Here is a 23,466-nt window from a genome sequence, read left to right as displayed (position 1 = left end):
ACGACAATTTTATTAGTCAGGGTTCTGCATAGATAGGTAAAGAGACAGAGAGTGAGGAGATAGGAATTATCTCATATGACTATTGAGGCTCAGGATCCATAATCTGCTCTCTGCAAGTTGGAAAAATAGGCAAGTCAGTAGAGCAATCAAGTCTGAGTCCAAAGGTTTGAGATGCAGGAGAAAATGGGGATCAGGCAAGACCAATGTCTGAGGACAGGAGAAGATGAATGTCCTGGCTCAGCTAAGAGCAATTCTCCCTTCCTCTGCTCTTTGTTCGATCCAGACCCTCATTGGATTGGATGACGGCTGCTGACAACAGTGAAGGTGATTTTCTTACTTAGTGTATGGACTCAAATGTTAATTCCATGAGATCTGACTTCATCTGAGTAAAGCGGTGAACTCCAAGAGATAATTGTTGGTGTCTCGCTGGTCCACAGTCGGCCTTCATCCTATCAGTCATACTGATAGTTTCCCATTGCAGGTCATTGACATTCTCAGTACAAAGTCTGTCTCCCAGCAAGTACCAAATGTTCCTGATGCAAGCCTCAAATATCCCAGATGCTGAGAGAAATGCAGTAACTATGCAGCTACAGTCACTCACTCATGCATGCAAGCGCACTTCTTCCCCCCACACAAATATACACGATCACACACTTGCACATATTTTTACACTCAGAAATAATAAGGGTAAATGAAAATATGTAAAATATATACTATACTTACAAATGAACTTATATTTGATGAAAAATAAAATTAGAATTTTCCCAAAGAAATATTAAGATTGGATTTATACCAACATATGAAATAGAATTTTTCCCCACAAAATCATTAAATAATCCAGATGGTTAATGAATATTTGACTCTATTATCAAAGTAGCCTAGGATTTCAATGTTAGCATTATAATAGAAAGAAAAATAAGGATAGTAAGATTTTGGTAGAGAGAATTAGTTTAGAGCTTTTTGCACTATGAGTTTGGTAATCACTGAAAAAATAAATCATGCCATCTATCTTATCTAAGCCTTATTAATGAAAATCCTTGACAAGAGTAGCAGTCATAGGCCTCTCATCACATGGTGGTAGAGGCTTACATCAGCCCAACATACCATGTCCCTGTTGAGACTGGAGGCAGCCTGCATACTATCTCAAAGACTTAATGATCTATGCAGCACAAAATACAAAGACCTAAAAGCACCATAAAATAATAAAATTCCCTTGATCTTTTACCAGACAAGAAGCAGATTTATAAAGTTCACAGATTTCTCTGAAGTCATAAATTTAGGAATTGGTACAGCAAAGATAAATAATGAGGAAAATTATTTCCCAAAGAAAAGTAACTGTATTCCCACAAATAACTAAAGATGTAAACTGCATAATAAATGAATAGAAATAAAACCAATTTTCTCTCACAGATTTATTAAGACATATAATATTTATTAGGAAAACAAATTTAGGATAAAATCACAAGAGTTGGAGTTACAGCAACCTCATTTTGATACCAAGGGGAACATGAGTTCACAGGATGAATTTTATGTTCTTCCAGGTATTAGTGGCACCAGAACCAGGTATCTTTTAGAAAATCATAACAGAAGTGGGTAGTAGAGTGTAGGATAACGTTTGAGGAAAAAGCAGGGAACTGGAAGGGTTCAGAACGGGCTAATCATTAGAAGATTCCTCAGATGATGGGAGCTTGTCATGTTCTCAATAGTAGTAGCCAAAACCAGAGCCACATCCATAGCCAGAACCATATCCACAGCCGTAGCCACAGCCCAGTCTGCGGTAGCCACAGCCATAGCAGGAGCCATAGCCACAGCCCAGGCCGCCATAGCCATAGCCCAGGCCACCATAGCCATAGCCCAGGCCACCATAGCCATAGCCCAGGCCTCTGTAGCCACAGCCCAGGCCTCCATAGTAGTTTCCGTAGTAGCTGCCACACATGGTGTTGGTGGTTAAGGTTGTCCTTGGGTGGAGAAGGAGCATAAAAGTGTTACTTCAGTGTGGACATTTCTCCCTCCACAAGACCTTTTTATAGGACCTCAGTATGGGTGGGACCCACCACATGAGCTCACCTCATTGGCTCATTTTTAGGAACAATCTGAGTAATTTGTTGACGCCTGGTTTTAGACATGGCTTCACAGACAATGAGGAAATCTGCTTTGTCTCACCACATCTGAACCAGTTAGTGCACCATTCATGAGAAACCATTTTCTCATCCTCAAAGCCTTACTCATGAGATTTAAAAATGACTGTTTTGTAACCAATCTTTATGGAAAGAAATAACATTTTTATTGACAATCTTTACCTGCTCCAGGCAGACAATTATTTTATCTTCTTTTTATTGACATTCAGCACATCATCATATTCTACTTTAACCTTGAACCTCTTTGTCTATTACCTCCTGCTTCATATCTATTATTTTCCTTTAGTGATTCTTCACATCTTTATGTGAGAAATGGTTTATAACTGAAAGCCCAAGAGTTATCATTTCGCTTCATGAGGTGTTTGACAAGAGGCAAATAGTTTGAAATTTTGGAACACCAGGCCTGAGGACACCAGGCTTTTCCTTCTCATTTGTATTAATTTTTAAACTTTTAACACTCTATTTTGAAAGCATGAAGTGCTTTTTTTCATAGTCTTAAATAGAGATGTTAAATCCACGGTCAGGAGAAACAAAGAGAAAGATAAAATTTCATTTGATTTTTGGAATCACATCTTCAAGAAATGATTTTATGGAAAATAAAAATATTTGTGCTTTTAGTGATCCTGTGGAAGGTGAGGCTTATATTTTACCTCCAACGATAATATTAGGAGAGTTGTCTCTTCATGAAACCTACTAGGTTTTTCCTAACAAATAAGCTCTTGGTAAAATAACACAAACTGTGAGAAACATGGGGAACACTCATTACTATTTTTTATCATCATGTTATTATTATTACCACACTGAGCTCAGTGGAATTCAATGACTAAGTCAAATAATACTCTGAACTTCTCTGTTCCTGAGAGTCAGTAGAGCCCAGTAGATAAGAATAAAATGTGCATTCTTCTGGCTCATACTTCTAATTTTTGTTTAGAGAAGTTTTGTAATTTAGCCTTTCATTTACATATGCTCTTTTGGAAGCATATTTTAAAAATGTACGTTCACTTATCTACACCATCTCCTGGTGAGGAGAATGGTGAGTTTGTGAGTTGTTTGTCCATGTGTGCACGCACAAGTCCATTGGTCTTCTGTTGAGTGGGGTGATGCTGAGGGATCTCCTTGCAGTAGAAAACCCTGATTTTACTATCTCAAGGACTTACAGTAGGAGGCCACTGGCATGACTGAAGTGATTAATGCAGAGAATTGACTAAGTCACCAACAAGTGTCTCACACAAGAATCTCGAGAGTGTTGCTTTTGTCCTATATACAAAAAGGCAGGATGAAAGAAAACTGCGATACTGAGGATTCTCTGTGTAAGAGAGGAAAATCTCACCTAGGGAGAGGATAAAGCTCTGAAGTAGAACTTCAATAAACATGTTCTAAAAATATTTTATTGGCTATTAGAAATGACAAGCTATGCCAGCCATTCTATTAACTCCTCAAGAATAATGGATATTCTAACTTAAGCTAACTAAAATTAGAAAATCAAGATTTTTTTTCCTTAAAGGTGTGTATAATAGATTTACATATGAACACACAAATAAGTTCTGATATAATAAGTCTCTAGTCTTAGTACCGGGTATAAATAGAGCAGTCTTTTTAAGGACAGGTCTATATGAATGTAACAAGCTTTTCAAACTCAGAAGAAGAATCTGAGACTCAGAATAAGCCCTGCTTTTGAAATAGTGCCTTTAAAAGAAAAGGGAAACCACTGTCACATATATTTTAAAGCTGGAATGATGTTAAAGAACCACCTAATCTATAAAAGCATAAAAGCCTACATTACTAATGGCAAAATCTGGAAAAAGAAAATATACATTGGTCATGAAAGAACTGATTTACAAGTATAAATACTCATTAAAGGCAGAGATGGGACAAATTCAGAACGTTCCTAGTAAAATTATCATAAGATTAAAATTACATAAAAAGTGAAGACTGTACAGAATAGATACCAGATAAGAAAGTGGAAATTTCACAAATGAAGTGGTGAGCAGAGAAAAGGAGCAAGGAAACGTTGATGAAAGACATATTTAAGGGGGCAAATCTTAAAACTTAAATTTGATCTTCTTTTATATTTAATGTCAGCTATTAATATTTCATCAATAATTGAGGGAGACTAGTGATTAAATTATCCTAAGCGCTCCTTTGACTTTTCTGAGAAAAAAACATTTATCTAGGCAGGAAAAATGTATTTTACATTTATATGCAGGTACAAAACTTACATTGTTATGAGATTTGTCACATCAGTTCCTTCATATCCTTACATTTTTGCAGTTGCAAAAAGGAAACAGTTCTACTACATGTTAATTTGTTCTGAAAATTTTGTGTGATAAGACATCTAATATATTTTACACAGTAGCTTCTTTATGAGAAACAACTAACAAATGCTGTTTCTTATTTAAATAATAATTACAAATTGCTAAATTTTGATGTAAAATTTTATGAACAGCATCAGGCAAGATAAACAGAGTATTTGATATAAAAAGAAGCAGAAAATAATCAGTGCACATGTCAGTAAATGATAACATTTAAATCATCTACTAAATCCCAGGCATGTTCTAAGAGCTTTACATATTTTAATGTATCTAATTATTTCTCATAAAAAAACCCAAGAATGTAGGTTGTAATCTTTATCTAAGAATGCCAAGGCCAACGGAGTTACATAATTTACCTGATGTCATAGGCTGCTGTGTGACAGAAGCTAAATCTCAAACATATACAATATATTTACATGTACTTTCTGGCTCATGGGTGAGCCTAGAAATTGTTACCTATATTATGATGATGATTATATAAGGATTATTTATAACACAAATACATGTGGAACAATCAAGTGGAAACAACCAAGGGGAAAGGGAAACTTCCTTGCAGTAGAATTACAGCTAATATATTTGGAAAAAAATAATGAAAATCAGAAAAAAAAAATCAACAATTGCTATCCATCATCATAACAAACAACTCAGGCAAGAAAGAAAAATAAATGCTAACACTGATGGTCAAGTGTGGGATAGGAATACAGTATTTACATAGTTTCCAAAATCTCTGCCCAAATACTTTTTGATTGCTAACAGAATAACAATCACCTTTGAGCAGAGAAGTCTGGTACTTACCCTATTGATCAAATGATCAAAGTTATTAACATCAATGATGGAACAAATCTACTCCAAGTGCCTACCTAGAAGGAACAATAAAGTGAAGCCCTCATCACTTACATAAATAAGCATATAACCTTGTTCTCATCATAAGGGAAACAGACAAACCCAAACTGAGGATTTTCTGAAAGAAAATATCCTCCTGAACTCTATAAACTTCATGAAAAGGGCTAGACAATATGGCCCCAGTTTAGTATATGTTTCTATTAGAGCTTTATTGGAGCGATTAATTCTTAGAACATATGTTGTAGGAAGAAAGAGAATGAACTCAAGTACAGGGAAAAGCTGAGTTGGTTACAAGCTCAATGGAGGCCCCAGGAAAGCATCTGCAGATTCTCTAGTTGGGATGTTCCCAAGGAGTTGCTGGAGTCAGGGCAACCTTTGTCTGCAGGGAGTGGGCATGTGCTGGCGATGGCCTCCTGGGAGATTGACCTCTTGTAGAAGGCTGAAGTAGAACAGTCTCAAAGCTGCAATATCTCAGCAGCAAAAGAGTTATTTCCTCCTCGTAGGTGAAGGGGAAACTGGGTGGATCTCACACAATCATGAGCAGAGTGCTAATAAAAATCATCCAGAGATGGGTAGGAATGCAGAACATTTAAATGAACTTACATGTGTTAAGGGTGATTCAGTCATTCATATGTTAAAAAGCTATGACTGAATCCTTAACCAATGACAGTATTCTCAAGGATACATTTTTTATACTTTATGTTTAATATTGTTCCTAGAATTTATTGTAGAACATGCAGTTGTTTATCTTATATCCACTTAGTGTTGGCATTTTAATTCAAGTTAAAGGGGTGAGTACAAAGTGGGGATGAGCACAATGGACTGTGGATGTTTGGGCAATGGGCGCACTGTGGTAACATCACTGGATGTGGGGGTAACTGTATTACCAAAATAAAAAAAACATTGTAAATGACATCTCAATTTAAAAAATAGATAATAAAGAAATGTGCTAAAGCAGGTAAGAATGCCAAACAATGTCGCTTGCATTTGGACATGTATAAGGAGCAGAACTTGAGAAATTCCAATCAACAACTCTTGTCTTGTGTATCTATATTAAAGGTTTATTATATAATTTAAATCACTATTCTTGTTCACTACCTATGGCAAGAAAATTTAAAAATCTACAACCTCTTGAGATGGGCAAAAATATATCATCCAAGTTTTGCATAATCTTAAAACTCTGAGCTTCAAAAATATAGTAAATAGCAAAGACAAGTCATAAAAGAATGTTTTTTTTTAAAAATTATTTATGCATAAAAGAGCTGGGGTACAGGCCAGAGATGCAGGGGGTGAGAGGATTCACCAGCGACAGAGTGGGGAACAGAACAGGCGGGTTGACTGAAATACACTGCTGAGGGGAGCAGCGGGCGAGACAGGAGAGGTCTGCTGCACCATGTGGGTTGCTCCCTGGCCGGTCGGGGATTGAACTCATGCTGCAGAGGCTGCAGATTGCTTCATAGTGCAGTTCTTAACCCCTTGTGCCACCAGGGAGCCCCCATAAAATAATGGTTTTAAGGAAAAGAAAGGTCTCACTCTGGTAGTATGATCTTTCCATGGATCTTAATTATGGATCTTAATTTATTCTTGTGGCTTCAACTTTACTACATTGCACTTGTCAAAATAGATTGGAACATATCCATTATCTTATCTGACACATGATTTAAACTTATGTCCTACCCAATAGTTAGAAATCCCACATCAAGAGAAGTTAATTAATAAGTTTATATTAGCTATATTTGTCATGGAAAATTAATGGAAAAGCAAGTGATTATAGTTACAACTGAAATCACACAAATCAAGGGAAAGAAAAACTTCATGACAAATGGGATTATCAAATGCCATGAAATGGCTTTAAATTTAAATGTGTAATAAGAAAAAAGTTGAAAAATATGTCACTTAAAAATAAACTATAGTTCAAAGAATGAAGATTAGGTGTAGACAGTATAGTTTTCAAGTTGTCTACCTCTTTGCTGGGCTCTAAATATGCCCCAAACAAAGATTCAGTTGGAGACTTATATGTCAACATCCATATCTTCTGAAGGATTTCAAACAGATGAACTTTGGGTATAAAAGCTTTTGAGCAATGAGTGTTTCCAGGTAACGCTTCACTAAATTGACAAACATTACTTTAATCCTAACAATAGAGCTACATAAAATATATCATCACTGTTTTACCTAGGTAGAAAATTGAAGGCTAGAAGATTGCTACTTTCTTTATGTCAAAAATCAAGGCATTGTGTGAGCAAGTGAAAGTCGAAATATTAAGAGGAGATATTCCCCAAATAAGACAACTTCTTATTTCTTTTAATTCTACTGAGGGAGAGGGAAGGGAAAAAAATACTGCATTTTTAATAAAGAGATAACCAGGTTTATTCCAGATTGAACAAGTTTATTAGGAAAATGGAGAAATGGCTTTTACAGAAAAAATGAAAGGCATGATCTGTGCTGGCATCATTCCAACGAGACACCATCCAGGAGTTCTTGGAATGATTTTCACTCACTCGTGCATTTCATGAGTTAAATATCAGACAGGGGAATGCTGGCATACTAGATCCAGAGGGCACCAGAAGTCTTCAGCAAGACTCAGAACCTGTGGGGTTCAGAAGTGGAGAATCCCAATGTCCAGGTGTAAAGAGGGAGTCTCCCACAATCTCCTCAATAGTAGTAGCCATAGCCACAGCCCAGTCTGCGGTAGCCACAGCCATAGCAGGAGCCATAGCCACAACCCAGGCCTCCATAGCCATAGCCCAGGCTGCCATAGCCATAGCCCAGGCCACCATAGCCACAGCCCAGGCCACCAAAGCCATAGCCCAGGCCACCGTAGCCATAGCCCAGGCCTCTGTAGCCACAGCCCAGGCCTCTGTAGCCACAGCCCAGGCTGCCATAGTAGTTTCCGTAGTAGCTGCCACACATGGTGGTGGTGGTTGAGGTTGTTCTTGGGTGGAGAAGGAGAGTAGGTGACTTCAGTGCAGACAGCCCCTGCAGAGGGCTTTTTATATGCCCTCAGCATTGGTGTGGCCCACTACGTGTCATTGGCTCATTTTATGACTAATATAATTAGTTTGTTGTGAAATTTAGGAGACTTGTGCTTGACCTCTGGTTTGGACTCCTCTTATCCAATTGAGGGTTTGAATGACAGGAGACGCCCAGACACTCACAACCACACAATCCTGTCCCAACCTGGACTTTTATTTTAACCTCCTGTACCCATCCTTTATATCAAAAAAGAATACATTTGCTACGCTCAATCTTATTTGCTCTTGGGCCCAGATAGTTCATTTTTTTTTTTTTGAGATTTCTTAAGTATATACTTCTTTTGACTGATAATTTTTTTCTTCTCTTCACGCAAATTACTTTTTTTTTTTCATGGATTCAGTTCTCTTTATATACTGAAACTGTATCTTTCCTTCCCATGATGCTAATAATAAGTCAATTAAAATTTCTAAAAAAGCAGTTCTGAGGGCCTCCCCTGGTGGCACAGTGGTTGAGCTCTGGGCTGCGAAGCTGTCCCCAGCCTCTGTAGCACTGGTTCGATCCCCAGTCAACGACGAGGGTCCCGCATGGTGCACAAACTTCTCCTGCCGCCTGCTGCTCCCCTCAGCAGTGTGTTTCGTCAGTCTGCCTGTTCTGTTCCCCACTCTGGCTCTGGTGAATCCTCTCACCCTCCTGTGCTTCTGACTGTACCCAGAGCTTGTATAAATAAATAAATAAATAAACAAATCTTTAAAAAAAAAAAGCAGATCTGAGAAAAATGCATTGTATTCTTCTACTTACTTAAGGAGTCTACTTCTCAGTTCAGTCTTCCTACCAAGACTACAAAATTATTCCTTGAATTTCTGTGAATTTTAAACAAATGGAGCATATTGTGATATAAATTTGTTAGCATTCTAATTAATATTAAAATAATTTTCTAAATAACTACCCAGTAATCTCATCATCATACATCTAACTTTATCCATATGTTAGAGTTCTCCTTTATCAAGACTTTCAGTCATTATTCTCTTTGTAAGTAGTCACAGCAAGTTCTCTTGCAAAGCACCAAATTATCAGTCTTTATTAAAAATAGATGTAATGGGCCTCCCCGGTGGCGCAGCGGTTGAGCGCTGGGTTGCGAAGCTGCCCGCAGCGTCTGCGGCGCCGGTTCGATTCCCCGGCTACTCCCCGGCCACCGGAGGAGGGTCCCACATGGTGCGCAGACCTCTCCTGCCGCCCGCTGCTCCCCTCAGCAGTGTACTTCGGTCCTTCTGCCTGCTCTGCTCCCCGCTCTGGCTCTGGTGAATTCTCTCACCCTCCCGCGCTTCTGACTGTACCCAGTGCATGTATAAACAAACAAACAAACAAAAAACAAATAAATAAATAAGTAAAAGCATGCCTCTATTAAAAAAAATAAAAATAGATGTAAAAAATAAAATTATATTAAAAAAGAAGATATAAACAATAAAACAAACAATTAGTGTGATAATCCATACCCCAGGCAGGCACCAGCAAAGTGAAATGGCTTCATATTACTGTCAGAACAGGTACTTTTGTGTCTTTAAGTGAATGGATGTGGGTAGGAGATATTAATCACATTTTCATGTGTAATCTATCAGAGTTCTGTGAATGTAATATTTCTGAGTCAAAATATTATCTTTATCTCCTTCCTCATAGCCTTTGGTCAGGACAGAGAGTATAAGATGTTTAATACCACTGTATTTTAGTGAACTTTCTTCTAGAGATCATAGGAATAAAGACCCAAGACTTCTAAATTTTTCTAACTCATCTGTTTTAATATTTGTGTGTATGTAATAATAAAAAAATACATCTTAATAAAATAATGTTTTAATAGTAGGAACCATATAAAAGACATTCATTTACTCGATAGGTATTTTGGTGTGTTCTTTCCTATTTGTTTTCATAGGTTCATTTTTGTAAACAGACTTTTTTTGGAGCATTTTTGTTTTATATATTTTTGACATCATTTTTAATTTTTGCACAATGTACGCATTTTCATCTTGGTTATAGTCCCCATACAATTCCCACCCCCCTTGTTTTGGTCCTACTCCCTCCTCCCCCCTGTAGTGTGTCTCTGGTTTATAGTTGCTTGTTGATTTTGATTTTTACTTTATTATCATTAGTCTTTCTCCTGGCCCTTTATTTAGGTTTTCTAAATTCCTGCTATGAGTGAGACCATCCGGTATTTTTCTTTTTCTTTCTGGCTTATTTGCTGAGCATGATCCCTTCCAGCTCCATCCATGTTGCTGCAAATGGCATGAGTTTAATCTTTTTTGATTGCTGAGTAATATTCCATGGTGCATATGTACCACATCTTCTCGATCCAGTCATCTAATTTTGGGCATTTGGGTTGTTTCCATAGCTTAGCTATTGCAAATAGATGTAAATTAATGTTTGTAAACAGACATTTTTGTTGAACTTTATTCACCTTTTACTGGATTGTGATATTAGGATTATATCCTTCTTAACTTTGCCATCCAGAAAATAACAGTAGTCTCCACTGTCATAGTGCTGAGTCAATCCAGAAATAGCTAGAATAATTTTTCAGTAAAACCTAATTTAAATAACATGATGGCCAGACTGCCTCTAGGATAAGTTCTTAAAGCATCACCTGAAATTGGTATGACTAAATAGCATCAGTCAATTAAAAATGCTATCATTAACTTGGACTTTTTTGGTATTTGATTAAAGTAGCTATAAAGACATCATTATTTTGTGCAAAACAATGTCCTTAATAACATGTATTATTTCTCCATAGAATAGTTATTCCCCCTAGGTCTTATTTCCTGCAGTTTGTTTCCTCTGAAGACGTGAGTTCATCTTTTTATTCTATCATTGAAAACATTGAGCCCAATGAAATGTTTAATCCTTTTTTGGTGTGAATTTATAAACTGTATTCAGTTCTTAAGTACATTCCATAAAAAAAAAAAAAGAAAAACAAAAATTGGCTCCTCACTCCTCTCTGTCTAATATCTCATTTTCTTTTATTTCATTGGAAAACATATTTTCATGCTAACTTTCAATTCTCTTTGGTCTTTGGTCCATGCTACTCCACTAAAATTCCATTCTTAACAAATCTGGACATTCCATCTTCACTGGACTAAGGCTCTGAGTAGCAGTGAAAACCATCAACTTTTCTTTTCACTCCTGAAAGACTCTCCAGCCCTTGCCTGAATCCTAACTCAAGCATTGGCTTAATTCCAAAACCATCAGTTGCTCCTTTTATGTATTTCTGCTCTTTCCTCTCAATCTTGAATATAAGAAACTTCCTAGCGGTAGAGATCTTGTCTATTTTGTTCATTGCTCCATCCAGATCTCTTAACTGTCCTTCACACAGTTATTGACAGTTTAATATGTGAAAATTCTATAAATGAAAACCAAACAATCAACTAACATTTTTAATTATTCTTCCCAACTTTATTTTGAAATAATTTGAGTTGCCTAAAATTGTGAAATTATGTAAAATGTCACCATAATAATTCATTTCATTCAGTATATGTCATAAACACTTATGTCAATGTTTTTTATAAAAAAAAAACTATAATGATCTAAACTAAGAAATCAAACTTGTAAAATATTCTGAACTAATCTATAGGCATTATTTGGATGTCACCATTTTTCTACTTGTTTCCCTTTTTTCTTCAAGGAGCCAATCCAGGATTCCACATGGTATTTGGCTGCTTTATCTCATTAGTCCCCACCAGTTGGTGACAGCTTAGTATTTCCTTAACTTTTATGACATTGATAATTTTAAAGAGCCAAGTATAATATGTCCCTCAATCTAAATGTGTCAAATTTTTCATAAGAAAATTGAGGCCATAAATTTTGGGAAAGAATGCTAGAAGAGACATGCATATTATGTTGTGCCTACATCGGGTAGGTTCATGATGTTAGTAAATCTTTAAGAATTTCTAAAATAGATAATAAGTTCAAATTACTAATAGGATAAGTTCTAATAATTGTACATTACCATAGTCCATGGACTTGAATCTCCAGCAATCTACCATGGCTTTTCATCATATACAAGGTGATGATGCATATATATATATATATATATATATATATATATGTGAAGAATAGGAGAAAGTGAATAATATTGTCTCACAATAACACACATGAATTATTCATGCCATCATTTCTTCCCCTCTGCTTCTTTCCAGCCTTCAATACTTCTTTGAATCTTCAATTCTCTTTGTAAGGCTACATATATGCAGATAGGAAGAAGGATATTATTGGAAAAAATTATTTTCAAAAAGTGAAACCTGTACATACTCTAGTTTATGATAACTAGTAATATAGTTTAGATTTCACATCTGGAATAAACAAAGACCCCAAATAAGGAAGGAATCTCTCAATAGAGGCACATGATTTCATTCCAGCCACCTTGATGCACAGAAAAGTTGTCTTGGGTATACTGGTTATGAAGAACTTTTAGGGTGGTTTTCATGCACTTTAGTTTAGAACATGAATCTCACAGGGTTTGTGATTTGTCCCACATGTCAGTCAGTTGCTAGATAAAGCCTGGTGTGGATTATAAACTAAAAATGCTAAAGTGACTCTTCTTCAACTGAGGCTTCAAGTCTTGACACAATGAGCTTTTACAGCCTCTACCATGGTGGCCTGGACAATGGCTATGGCACCCTGGGATGTGGCTGTGATTATGGAGACTATAGATATGTTTGCTTCTGTCCATACTGCTATGAAAGATACTGGTCTTCTGGCTTCTGAGTGAATCATTATTGTTAATCTGTTCAGGACACTGTCTTATGAGAGAGTGTGTATACCTACTGCATTATTTGTAATAATCATATTATCATCTGTTCAAACATGGCAACCGATTCTTAGACTACCATGCAACATCAGAACTTTCTAATTGAAAAGACCTGAGTTTCCAACAAATAAAAAAAAACAAAACTGATCTTGCTTTAGTGTTCTATTTGAATATATTTGGAGAAATGTGTAAATTCATCTTAAAGATAATCTATTATATACACCTACAACATTTTTCATGTGTATTTATCCAGCTGCCTTCTGAATGGATTTTGTGTGTATGTACATATGTGTATGATTGTTGACCATTAACTATCTGTAGTTGACAATTTAGATTTATGGTTGAAATGTTATTTCCAACTATTATTGGAAATGTCACTGGAAATGTTATTTTGCTATTATTGGAATGCTATTATTGGAAATGTTATTTCCAATATTTATTTGCACTAGCAGATTCAAGGGTTATGAATACCTACCTGGATATACTCAAAATTGTATATATTTTTTTGCTTAGGTATATCTAATATTTGACTATAGATATTTGCAAAGTGGTATCCCTCTTATTTAGTATTTCATTCATGATACTTGATATTTTGATATGCCTCTAGGCAAATGCAATTTGATATTTTTCATGAATTGACAATATATTCTTGACTCATCTTATGCATTGTAACTGTGTAATGACTTTCTTGCCTGTCATTTTCACTTTGTCATAAGGATATATAGAATATGAGGTCTATTTCAGGGACTTTTAAAAATAAAAATGGAAAGTGGACACTGTACATGAATAATGTATAATTCCCAGTGAATAATACCTAAAATTAGTGCTTTGAATAAATTAATAATATTGATATAGCCTAACTGGTTTGACTGAGAATATAAAAGAAAGAATACAAATCACCAAAATGAAGAATGAAAGAATAAACATCGTTTAGATCCTACAGGCACCAGATATAAGTGGACAGTACAGAGAGAATGCTATGCCAATAAATTTCACAATATAGATTAAATGGATATTTTCCTTTATATACACAAATTAACAAACCAGAGAAACCAGTGTTGCTTTTTGGATTGAACAAGTTTATTAGATGAGCAAAGAAACAAGTTTCAGCACAAATGTCATCAAGGCAGTTTCTATGACACCCAAGTCCTTATGGAAGCAGAACTCTAATGTCATGGGTGAATTTCACCCACTCTCAATTTTGAGTCAAATACAGGAAAGGGAAAAGTTATTGTATCAGATGCAGAGGACACCAGGAGGCAAGTCTTCATCAAGGTTCACATATGTGGGATTTGAAATTGGGGACTTCTAATGTCCAGGTGTAGAATGTGAGAGTGTCCATGGAGTCCTCAATAGTAGTAGCCAGAGCCACAGCCATAGCCACAGCCCAGTCTGCGGAAGCCACAGCCATAGCTGGAGCCATAGCCACAGCCCAGGCCACCATAGCCATAGCCCAGACCACCATAGCCATAGCCCAGACCACCATAGCCATAGCCCAGGCCACGATAGCCACAGCCCAGGATGCCATAGCCATAGCCCAGGCCACTGTAGCCATAGCCCAGGCCACTGTAGCCACAGCCCAGGCCTCTGTAGCCACAGCCCAGGCCTCCATAGTAGTTTCCGTAGTAGCTGCCACACATGGTGTTGGTGGTTGAGGTTGTTCTTGGGTGGAAAAGGAGGGTAGAAGTGTCACTTCAGTGTGGACATGTCTCTCTCCACAGCGCCTTTTATAGGACCTCAGTATGGGTGGAACCCACCACATGTGCTCACTTCATTGGCTCATTTTATGACTAATTTAATTGTGTGTTGTCTCAAGACAGTTTCACACTGCCCGCAGGCACTGAGGAGGCTGCTTAACCAATGGACGCCCTTTAGCAAAATAGCACAGCCACACTTTCATAGTCCATTGTGCTCCCCTCCCCCACTGTGTGCTACCCCATCCGCTTCCCCCTCCAATTCTGAAAGTCTCAGTTCTACAGTCGGCTTTCAAGGGCTAATTTTGGAGTTTGTCTTTATCTGACCCTTATCCGGTTTCTCTATATTTTTAACTCCCATGTCTGCCCAATGTTAAATAGTGGCATTCAGTGGAGACTTATGTTACAGTGATGAGATTAAAGTATAGAAGGGAATTTGGGAGATCCTCTGTATTTTAATCTGCTTTCATAATTTCAACTACCTTGATAAGAATTAAGAAAACAAGGATTCATATAATCAAACTGATAGAGGAACCATCTTTTATTCACTAAAATGTTTCTTGGTTAGCATGTATCCTTGTAGGCTTATTTGTTACAAACAAAATATGCAAATACATTATTGTGATAATATTTTATTCAATGTCCTTCTTGATAGAACATTATTAGCAGCTAGATTTTTATCATATTACTGTAAAGATTTCCATAAAGAGAATGGAATTGGTGCTTTGGAAATGCTATGGAAATATTGTTATTGTCTGTTCAAATTAGACCTAATCTAATCTTTGATGACTCTGGGTTGTAATTGCATTGACTGATGGAATTTCTCATCAACTAAGGAAAAAATCCTTTGATATTTTGTTACGCTCATGTTTGTAGACATCTAAATTTAACAATTTTCATGAGGGAAAAATAGCTAATTTTGCTTTTCAATAAAGCTAATAACTTTCACAATATGTACTGCTCATCATCATATATCTTCATTTCATTCCATTATTTGCATCTTCTTTTGTGTGCCTATGAGAGCAAGAAAAAATAGAGACAAAGACAGAGACACTGAGAGACGTAGAAAGAAATGGTTACACTTGGGGCTGTTTTTGTGCTGATGTGGTAAAACACACACCGGGGCTAATGATTTTTCCTGTGAGTGACTGTGTAAAAGTCTCTTGTGTGCTGCTGCAGGAGCTGCTCTGCTCCCCATTGAATGCAAGTCTCATTTTAGGAAAATTCATAAATTGGAAAAAAAAACAAACAGTAGCACTGTTGTCCATCATATATTCTGTGTGCTTCGATTTTCTCTGCTCTGCATGTAAACATGTGCCTCTGGAAAGCTGTATTTGCACCTCTACATGATAGATTCTGTCTCCTTTTGGCTTTCAGATAAGAATCCTCCTTAGCAGCTTGTTGATATGCCCGATAACTCTAGATTTATTTCAACAGTAATATTACCTCATTCTGAGGCCTCTCTCAGTGACTCTTTAGAAAGTGCCTGACTTTGACCATCTTCTGCAGAATCCTATTATCATTTACGAAAGTGGTGATTTACGTAGAATAACATCTTGCAAAACATGTCTGACCCAAAGGAATGCTGAATCCTGGGGGCTTAGCTTTCAGCGGTCCTCCTGGTGGTGCTCACTTCCTTGGCTTTATTCTTGACATTCATTATTAGTTTAATTGACTAATAGTTAATAGTAATAACAAGGACAATAAAGCAGAAATAAACAATAGTTACTGTTCTTTCATCTACTATGTTTTACTATGGTAGGTCTATCAATGATAGAAGATCTGCCGAAGATTGCCCTTGTAGATTAACAACTACAGGCTTTCTGTAAACAAACAGAGGCAAAAACTCTGTGGTTAGGGGGATGAAAACGAAATGGGGAGGTGGCATGAGGGTCAGTGGAGATGGACTGTGAGGTCTTTGGTGATGGGTACATTATGGCAAAGGTGCCAGAAGGGGAGATCCTACACTTCTACTATGGAACCAGCTATGCAAACCAATATTAACTCAATGAAATATTTATTAGAAAGGCAGATAATACATTTATTAAGTAAAAAAAAAATACAACAACAACAAAAAATATGTGTTGCGTCCACTCCTTCCTATGTAAATGTGACTTTCTCAGTCAATGACTGGTAGAAAATGGAAATAATTCTCCTAGGGAAATATGTAGAGAATTGATCTCTCCTTAATGAAATATAAAATAGAGCCTCTCTTTGATATTTCCAGAAATTTTCTTATTTAATGACTCAAAAACTCACAAGTTAAACATTCTAATTTCTATTTTAGCTATGCCTAATAAACACATTTGAAGGTTTTTGGTAAAATTGTGCAGGATTGAACACAATTTGTATTTGCTCCTATACATATATCTGATTCGTGATACAAGTTGGTATTCTAGAACTGTGATGGAAACCATTTAGTTTTTGTACTTTTCTTCATGATTAAGTTATTGTGATACACTATGGAAAACTAACCAGCTCTCAAAAGCAATAAACTCTTGCCATTCATGGCAACCTAGATGGAACTGGAGTGGATTAGGCAATGTAAGTTTTTAGTTCCCTTTAATTACCAATTTAAACAATAATTTTTCTCTCTCTAGTGGCCTCAAAGCAGCACATTTTTTTTTATTAACCTCATTCTTTGTTTTCTAGTTTATTGATTTCTGCTTTCATTCTTTCTAACTCCTTTCTACTTACTTTACAAAGTTTGCCTTTTTTTCTAGCATTTAAGGTGAAAGTTCATTGTTGATTTTAAAACTTACATCTTTTATAATGTATGTAGTTAAAACTATGAATTACTCTGCTATTGTACTGACCCAATGATGTGAAATCTTGCAACTTTGTGTTTCCTTTCTTGTCTTGTTATATCATGAGAACTTCAAGTATGATCTTGAAAGAAGTGGTGACAGAGAATATTTTTGTCTTGTCTCTAATCTTAGTGGGAACAAATCTAGTTTCTCACTGTCAGCATGGTGTCACCACACGTTTATTATTTTTCTCTTGGTATAATATCTTTTATCAAGTTCAGTAAGTTCAACTCTATTTCTGGTTACTTAAAGTGGATGTTTATTTTCTCAAATGTTTTTTCTGCATCTACTGATAAGATTATGTGATTTTTTTTTCTTCTTTAGATTACTGATATGATATATTATATTAATTGATTTTTGAGTGTTGAATTAGCATGTACAATTGGGAAAAACCTCACTTGGCCTCAGTGTATAATTCTTTTTATATGTTTGATACAATTTACTAATATTTGGTTGAGAACTTTTACAGACATGTTCATTTAGGATATTGGCTTATAGTTCACCTTTTTTTTAATCATTACTATGTGATTGGTTTTAGGATAATGTTGGCCACATAGAATAAGTTAGGAAGTATTCCCTCTTTTTCTATCTTCTGAAAGTGGTTGTAGATCATTTGTTTTAAATAGTTTGTAAAATTTGCCAGTGAACCCATCTAGATCTGGTGCTTTGTGTTTTAGAAAACTATTAGTTATTGATTCAGTTTCTTTTATCTTCCATAAAATATTTTCTAACAAGTCCCTGGTTTCTAATAATTATAAAATTGCTTGTAATTCTGCTTATTTACTAATCTTTATTTTGTTACTGAAATATCTGTTGGTTTTTTAAATCCTTTTTCTTCCCCACTAGACTATGCCCTCATAAGTAAAAAGTAATTAATCTTGTTCGATATTTCATAAGAAGTTGCCAAATAAATAAAAAAAAAGACCTAACTTATTCAGTGGTATATCATGCTCATACATTGGAAAACTAAACACTGCTGAAATGTCCAGTTTTCCAAAATTGATCGAAAGATTTAACTGAATTCCAATTAAAATCTCAGCAGAATATATACTGACAAGCTGATTCTAACATTTAGACGGAAAGCAAAAAAAAAAAAAAAAAGCCACAATAATTTCAAAGAAGAGCAAAATTAATGTCTCAAACTACCTTATATAAAGATTTTCTATAACCCTATAGTAAGTGAAAACTTGTAATGCTGGTGAAAGAAAGAGCACTAAATAAACAGTGGATGGGGAAATACATACTATTTCTTTTTTTTAATTTAAATTTTATTTTTATATTCCCCATACAATTACAGCCCCCCTTATTTCGACCCCAATCCCTCCTTTCCCTACCCCCCCCGCCCCCCATAGAGTGTCTCTGGTTCATAGTTGTTTGTTAATTTTGATATTTTCTTTCTTATAGTTATTCTTTTTCCTGGTCCCTTATTTAGGTTTTCTAAATTCCTGCTATGAGTGAGACCATCTGGTATTTTTCTTTTTTCTTTCTTGCTTATTTCGCTGAGCATGATCCCTTCCAGCTCCATCCATGTTGCTGCAAATTGCATGTGGTTATCTTTTTTGAATGCTGAGTAATATTCCATGGTGTATATGTACCGCATCTTCTTGATCCAGTCATCTATTTTTGGGCATTTGGGTTGGGGAAATACATACTCTTAAGGCTCAATGGTGATTATCCAATTTCCCAGGAAGGCTAGAAACATTATTGTTAGTTAGCTGACACAATTACTTGTAGGAACAAAGGAAATCTGTTTATTGAAAAAGTATAATTTCTTCCAACTATGAAGTATTTTGTGCTCATAGTCCATATAAAACCATAAAATAGGAGAACCAAACATTTAATTTTGAATATAATTAGAATAAAATTTTCTGTCTTCAGGTAATGCAATGGATACATTTATCATTCTTCGAAAACAAATAGATTTTTTGATATAAACACAAATGTTATCTAACTCTTATTTAAATATAGATATAATAAAATGGTGTATCCTTTCGTGGAAAAGTATCGAATTTGAAATATTATTTCAGAGGCATGGAATGTTCTAGGATGCTGTTCTAGCAGCAAGATAAATAGCATCTTCTCTAACAAAATAGACACCAGGTACTGCAGCCATAGCCATAGCCAGACCCACAGCCACAGACATAATGAGGACCATTTCCATTTACATTCCCAATCAAATCCCTGCAATAGTCATGACACATGATGTCGAGGGCAAGATGTCAAGGGCAAGGTGTCAGTTGAGGTTCAGGAAATTGCTTCTGAAGTTGGAATGTCACTTACTATCCTGGGACCTTTATGAACTGATAGGAAGTGTCAGGACATAACATCAATTTTGTGATTCATGTAACACATATATTTATTTTAATATCTGGCGCGTACAAGTCACTGTTGTCAGCTCATAATGAGAAAACTTTGTCTTCTCATTGCCACAGCGTCTGCCTGAAGTGAACATGCTGTTATTGCACCAGAAGCTTTGTTGAGGAACCAAGTGGGTGCTTGGTCACCTAGACATTGTCTTGGACCAATTACAAATCTCTAAGGAAAGTTTTCATCAATTATCCAGTCATTTGAACACATGATTCCACAGATAATGTTTTATGGAACAGGTCCCCGTGGCGGGCAGGTTACTTCATTTTTGGAAATGCGACTATTAAAATGAGCTTGACTAATTACTTTGACTAGCTTACCAGCTACTCATTACTTTTAAGGAGACTTCAGTGGCATGCAATGTTGTCCTATACAGAGAATGCTTGATATGTTAAAGACTCCTATGAATCTAAATACCTGTAATATAATATCCTGATAATACATTTTTCCCCAATTGAGTCATTCTTCAATACATTTTATCAACTCTAGGGAGTCATTTAGTTCAAAACAGGAAACCAACACAAAGTACTTTACATCAACAGTACTTAGCATTTTATAAATCACAAATTTCCTGATACATTTTAATCTATTTGATCCCAATAAAAGTGTGAGAGAAGTAATTTATAATATGGGGATTGAGATCTATGTTTAGGGATTGTACTGAAATTTGCACAGCTAATAGATAACCAAGATCAGTCATTTCACATCACCAAGATAAAGTGTTTGTTCTTTTGGTTATGCTACATAAAGTGTCTCTTTGTAGTCACTGGATGCTTGAATACTTGTTTTAACAGGGAATTCATTATTTCCTATGGGTATTCATTTCTTTGTGAAATTACTCTGTTGTAAAAGATACACATGCTTCAGAGCCTCTTGTTATTCCCTAGACAAATTTATCTCAAGGTTTTATTCATAAGCCAGTCCCATCCAGTATGTCTGATAGTGCCTCTCAATTGTCCATTTTCACTGCCCAGGGATCTGGCCTTGACACCTATTGGTAGGAGGGTCTCCCAACCTTTGCCAATATGTAGATATAATCCCCAGGTCATCCAAGTCACCATATTTCTTACCAGATAGTTTACAAAATGGCAGAGGAAGCATGTTGAAAATTACCATAGAGAAAAAACAAACACAAAAATAGCTGAGACTAATACTTGCTTCTTATCTCACAGTCTTCGTGGACCAGGAGTCTAAGCAAACAGTATCTGCTCAGGACTACACTCACAATAGTGCAATCAAGGTTTCATCCAGGACATCTTCAGAATCTCTTTGCCCTATAATTTGAGTTGCCAGACTTAGCAATGATATATACAAGATTACACAAGACATATTTTTACCAAAAAAGCTATGTTTTTTATCTGAATTTCAGTTGTATCTATCTTGTCTTTTTATCTCATTTAAACCAAGACAATGAGAAGATAGGCTACTACTGGAAGAAAATATTGGCAAAAGACACATCTGATACATCAATTCAGGTGTGTTTGCTCACCTGTCCCTTGTTTAGCTACCATTATAGTGGCCATTCTATCTGGGTTACATCCACTTTCTTACAGCTGTAACTTGAGAAGCCCTCAATTTATGGTCCTTCAGTGTGTCATCACCTCCAGGTAGGATGCATTTTGGTCGATACTGTGATCTGAGATACTGGAGCTTCTCCGTAGGTACCTGTCTGCATGCCTGATGATACACAGGAAACAATGCCCCCCAAAGGAATTATCTAAATAAGGTTTGATCAGATTCATCGGCCTCCCTGATGGCACAAGAGGTTAAGACGCAACCTATGAAGCAATCCACAGCCACTGCAGTACCAGTTCGATCCCCGGCCAGGGAGCAACCCACATGGTGCTGCAGACCTCTCCTGACTCGCCCAGTGCTCTGCTCAGCAGTGTATTTCAGTCAATCTTCCTGTTCTGTTCCCCACTCTGTCTCTGGTGGATCCTCCCACCCCTCACGCCTCTAACCTGTACCCCAGTTCTTGTATGCATAAATAAATAAATCTTAAAAAAAAGGCTTGATCAGATTTCTTGTTAATTAATGTTTGACTTACATTGTTTTCTTGCAATTCTCTTGACTGCTTAGGATCATATCCTGAACATGACCAACTTAAAAAAAATTTTGTTGCCCTTATAATGATGAGCTTTTTAAAAATGAAAATTGGTCTGTAATGAGGACATGGACTCTAGATTGTGGGCTCCACCCACTCCTGGAGTGTATAAAAAGGTGTCAGGGCAGGAGATGGCATTCACACTTCAGAAACCATCACTTGCTCCTCTACTGAACTACTGAAACCCCACCTGTAGACATCATGTGTGGCAACTACTACGGCTGTGGCTACGGTTCCGGATATGGCTGTGGCTATGGTTCCAGATATGGCTGTGGCTACGGTTCTGGATATGGCTGTGGTTATGGTTCTGGATATGGCTGTGGCTACGGTTCTGGCTATGGCTGTGGTTATGGTTCTGGATATGGCTGTGGCTACGGTTCTGGATATGGCTGTGGCTATGGCTCCAGATATGGCTGTGGCTATGGTTCCGGATATGGCTGTGGCTATGGATCTGGATATGGCTGTGGCTATGGATCTGGATATGGCTGTGGCTACGGATCTGGATATGGCTCTTCCTGCTATAGCTACAGGCCATTTGTCTACAGGAGTTGCTATTCTTCTTGCTGCTAGAACATCACCGCAGTCCATGTTTACTTCTAAAATGATCACTCCAAGGCATTTCCTCTTCACTGTTTGATGACGGCAATGGAACCCAATGAGAGAGAGTATTCAGAACCTGCAGAAAACTTGCTGTCTTCTTAGAAATCCAGCTTGTTGTTGAGAAAGACTGAGTTACTCCATGATGTACCTAGAAAGCAGGAGGCATTGTTTAAGTCACAGACCAAGTGCAAACCTCTAACATCTTATTGCATATTTCTGTATTGTGATCATTTCCAAATAAATATGATTCTTTGCTCCTAACAAGTTTGTGTATCTTTTGTTTCAGACATGCCATTGATTTACACTTTTGTCTTCTAAGTCTGTGCCCTTCTCACAGCCTGGCAGAGCTAATCTCAGCTGGTCATTCCAACTGTGTGTCTGGGGTCCACTCTCATTGCTCAGTACCCATGACTTACTGAAGGTTACATACCTTGAATTTCATGCCCAAGAAGAAAGGGTCTCCACTGGTGAAGTCCTCTGTTTTGGATTTATTTAACTGAAGCCTTTGTTCTTAAGCATTTGTGTTTTATGGTTCTGGATCAAGCCATGTATTTCCTTTCATGTTAGCTCTAATAAACTTATTGATATATGTATATACATGATATATGTATATACAGGCACATAGACAAATGCCTCAGAAAAAAATCTACTTTGAGAAAATGATACTGGTGAAATAAATGGGTTAGAAAGAAACAGAGAACAGAGGGCTCAATAGTTATGTATATAAATGACTTGAAGATTGGTTAAATGGCTCTAGATTTGGGTAATATTATAAACAATTAAAGAGAACAAAGATGGGAAACTTTCACTTCTACCATGTCAGAGTCACTAGTCCA

At 36.5% G+C, this 23,466-nt stretch overlaps 2 protein-coding genes across 2 annotated transcripts; one reads left to right on the top strand and one right to left on the bottom strand.

Annotated features, from left to right (window-relative positions):
- Positions 1 to 1,699: 1,699 nt before the first annotated feature.
- LOC311170373 (uncharacterized protein) lies at positions 1,700 to 8,206 on the bottom strand (the record flags this gene model as incomplete). The annotated part of the gene is made up of 3 exons (XM_084232737.1): positions 1,700 to 1,958; positions 2,068 to 2,128; positions 7,972 to 8,206. 3 exons carry the CDS (start codon positions 8,204 to 8,206, stop codon positions 1,700 to 1,702), a joined length of 555 nt encoding a protein of 184 aa, XP_084088863.1.
- A 14,025-nt stretch (positions 8,207 to 22,231) lies between these two features.
- On the top strand, positions 22,232 to 22,600 carry LOC311169297 (uncharacterized protein; the record flags this gene model as incomplete). Its single annotated transcript, XM_084231116.1, has 1 exon — positions 22,232 to 22,600. The coding sequence occupies one exon, from the start codon at positions 22,232 to 22,234 to the stop codon at positions 22,598 to 22,600; it is 369 nt and encodes a 122-aa protein (XP_084087242.1).
- Between the last annotated feature and the right edge of the window lie 866 nt (positions 22,601 to 23,466).

The sequence above is a fragment of the Talpa europaea genome (assembly GCF_964194135.1).
Source record: "Talpa europaea genome assembly, chromosome: 4".
NCBI classification, from domain to species: Eukaryota; Metazoa; Chordata; class Mammalia; order Eulipotyphla; family Talpidae; genus Talpa; species Talpa europaea.
This window is presented reverse-complemented; position numbering and strand designations above follow the sequence as displayed.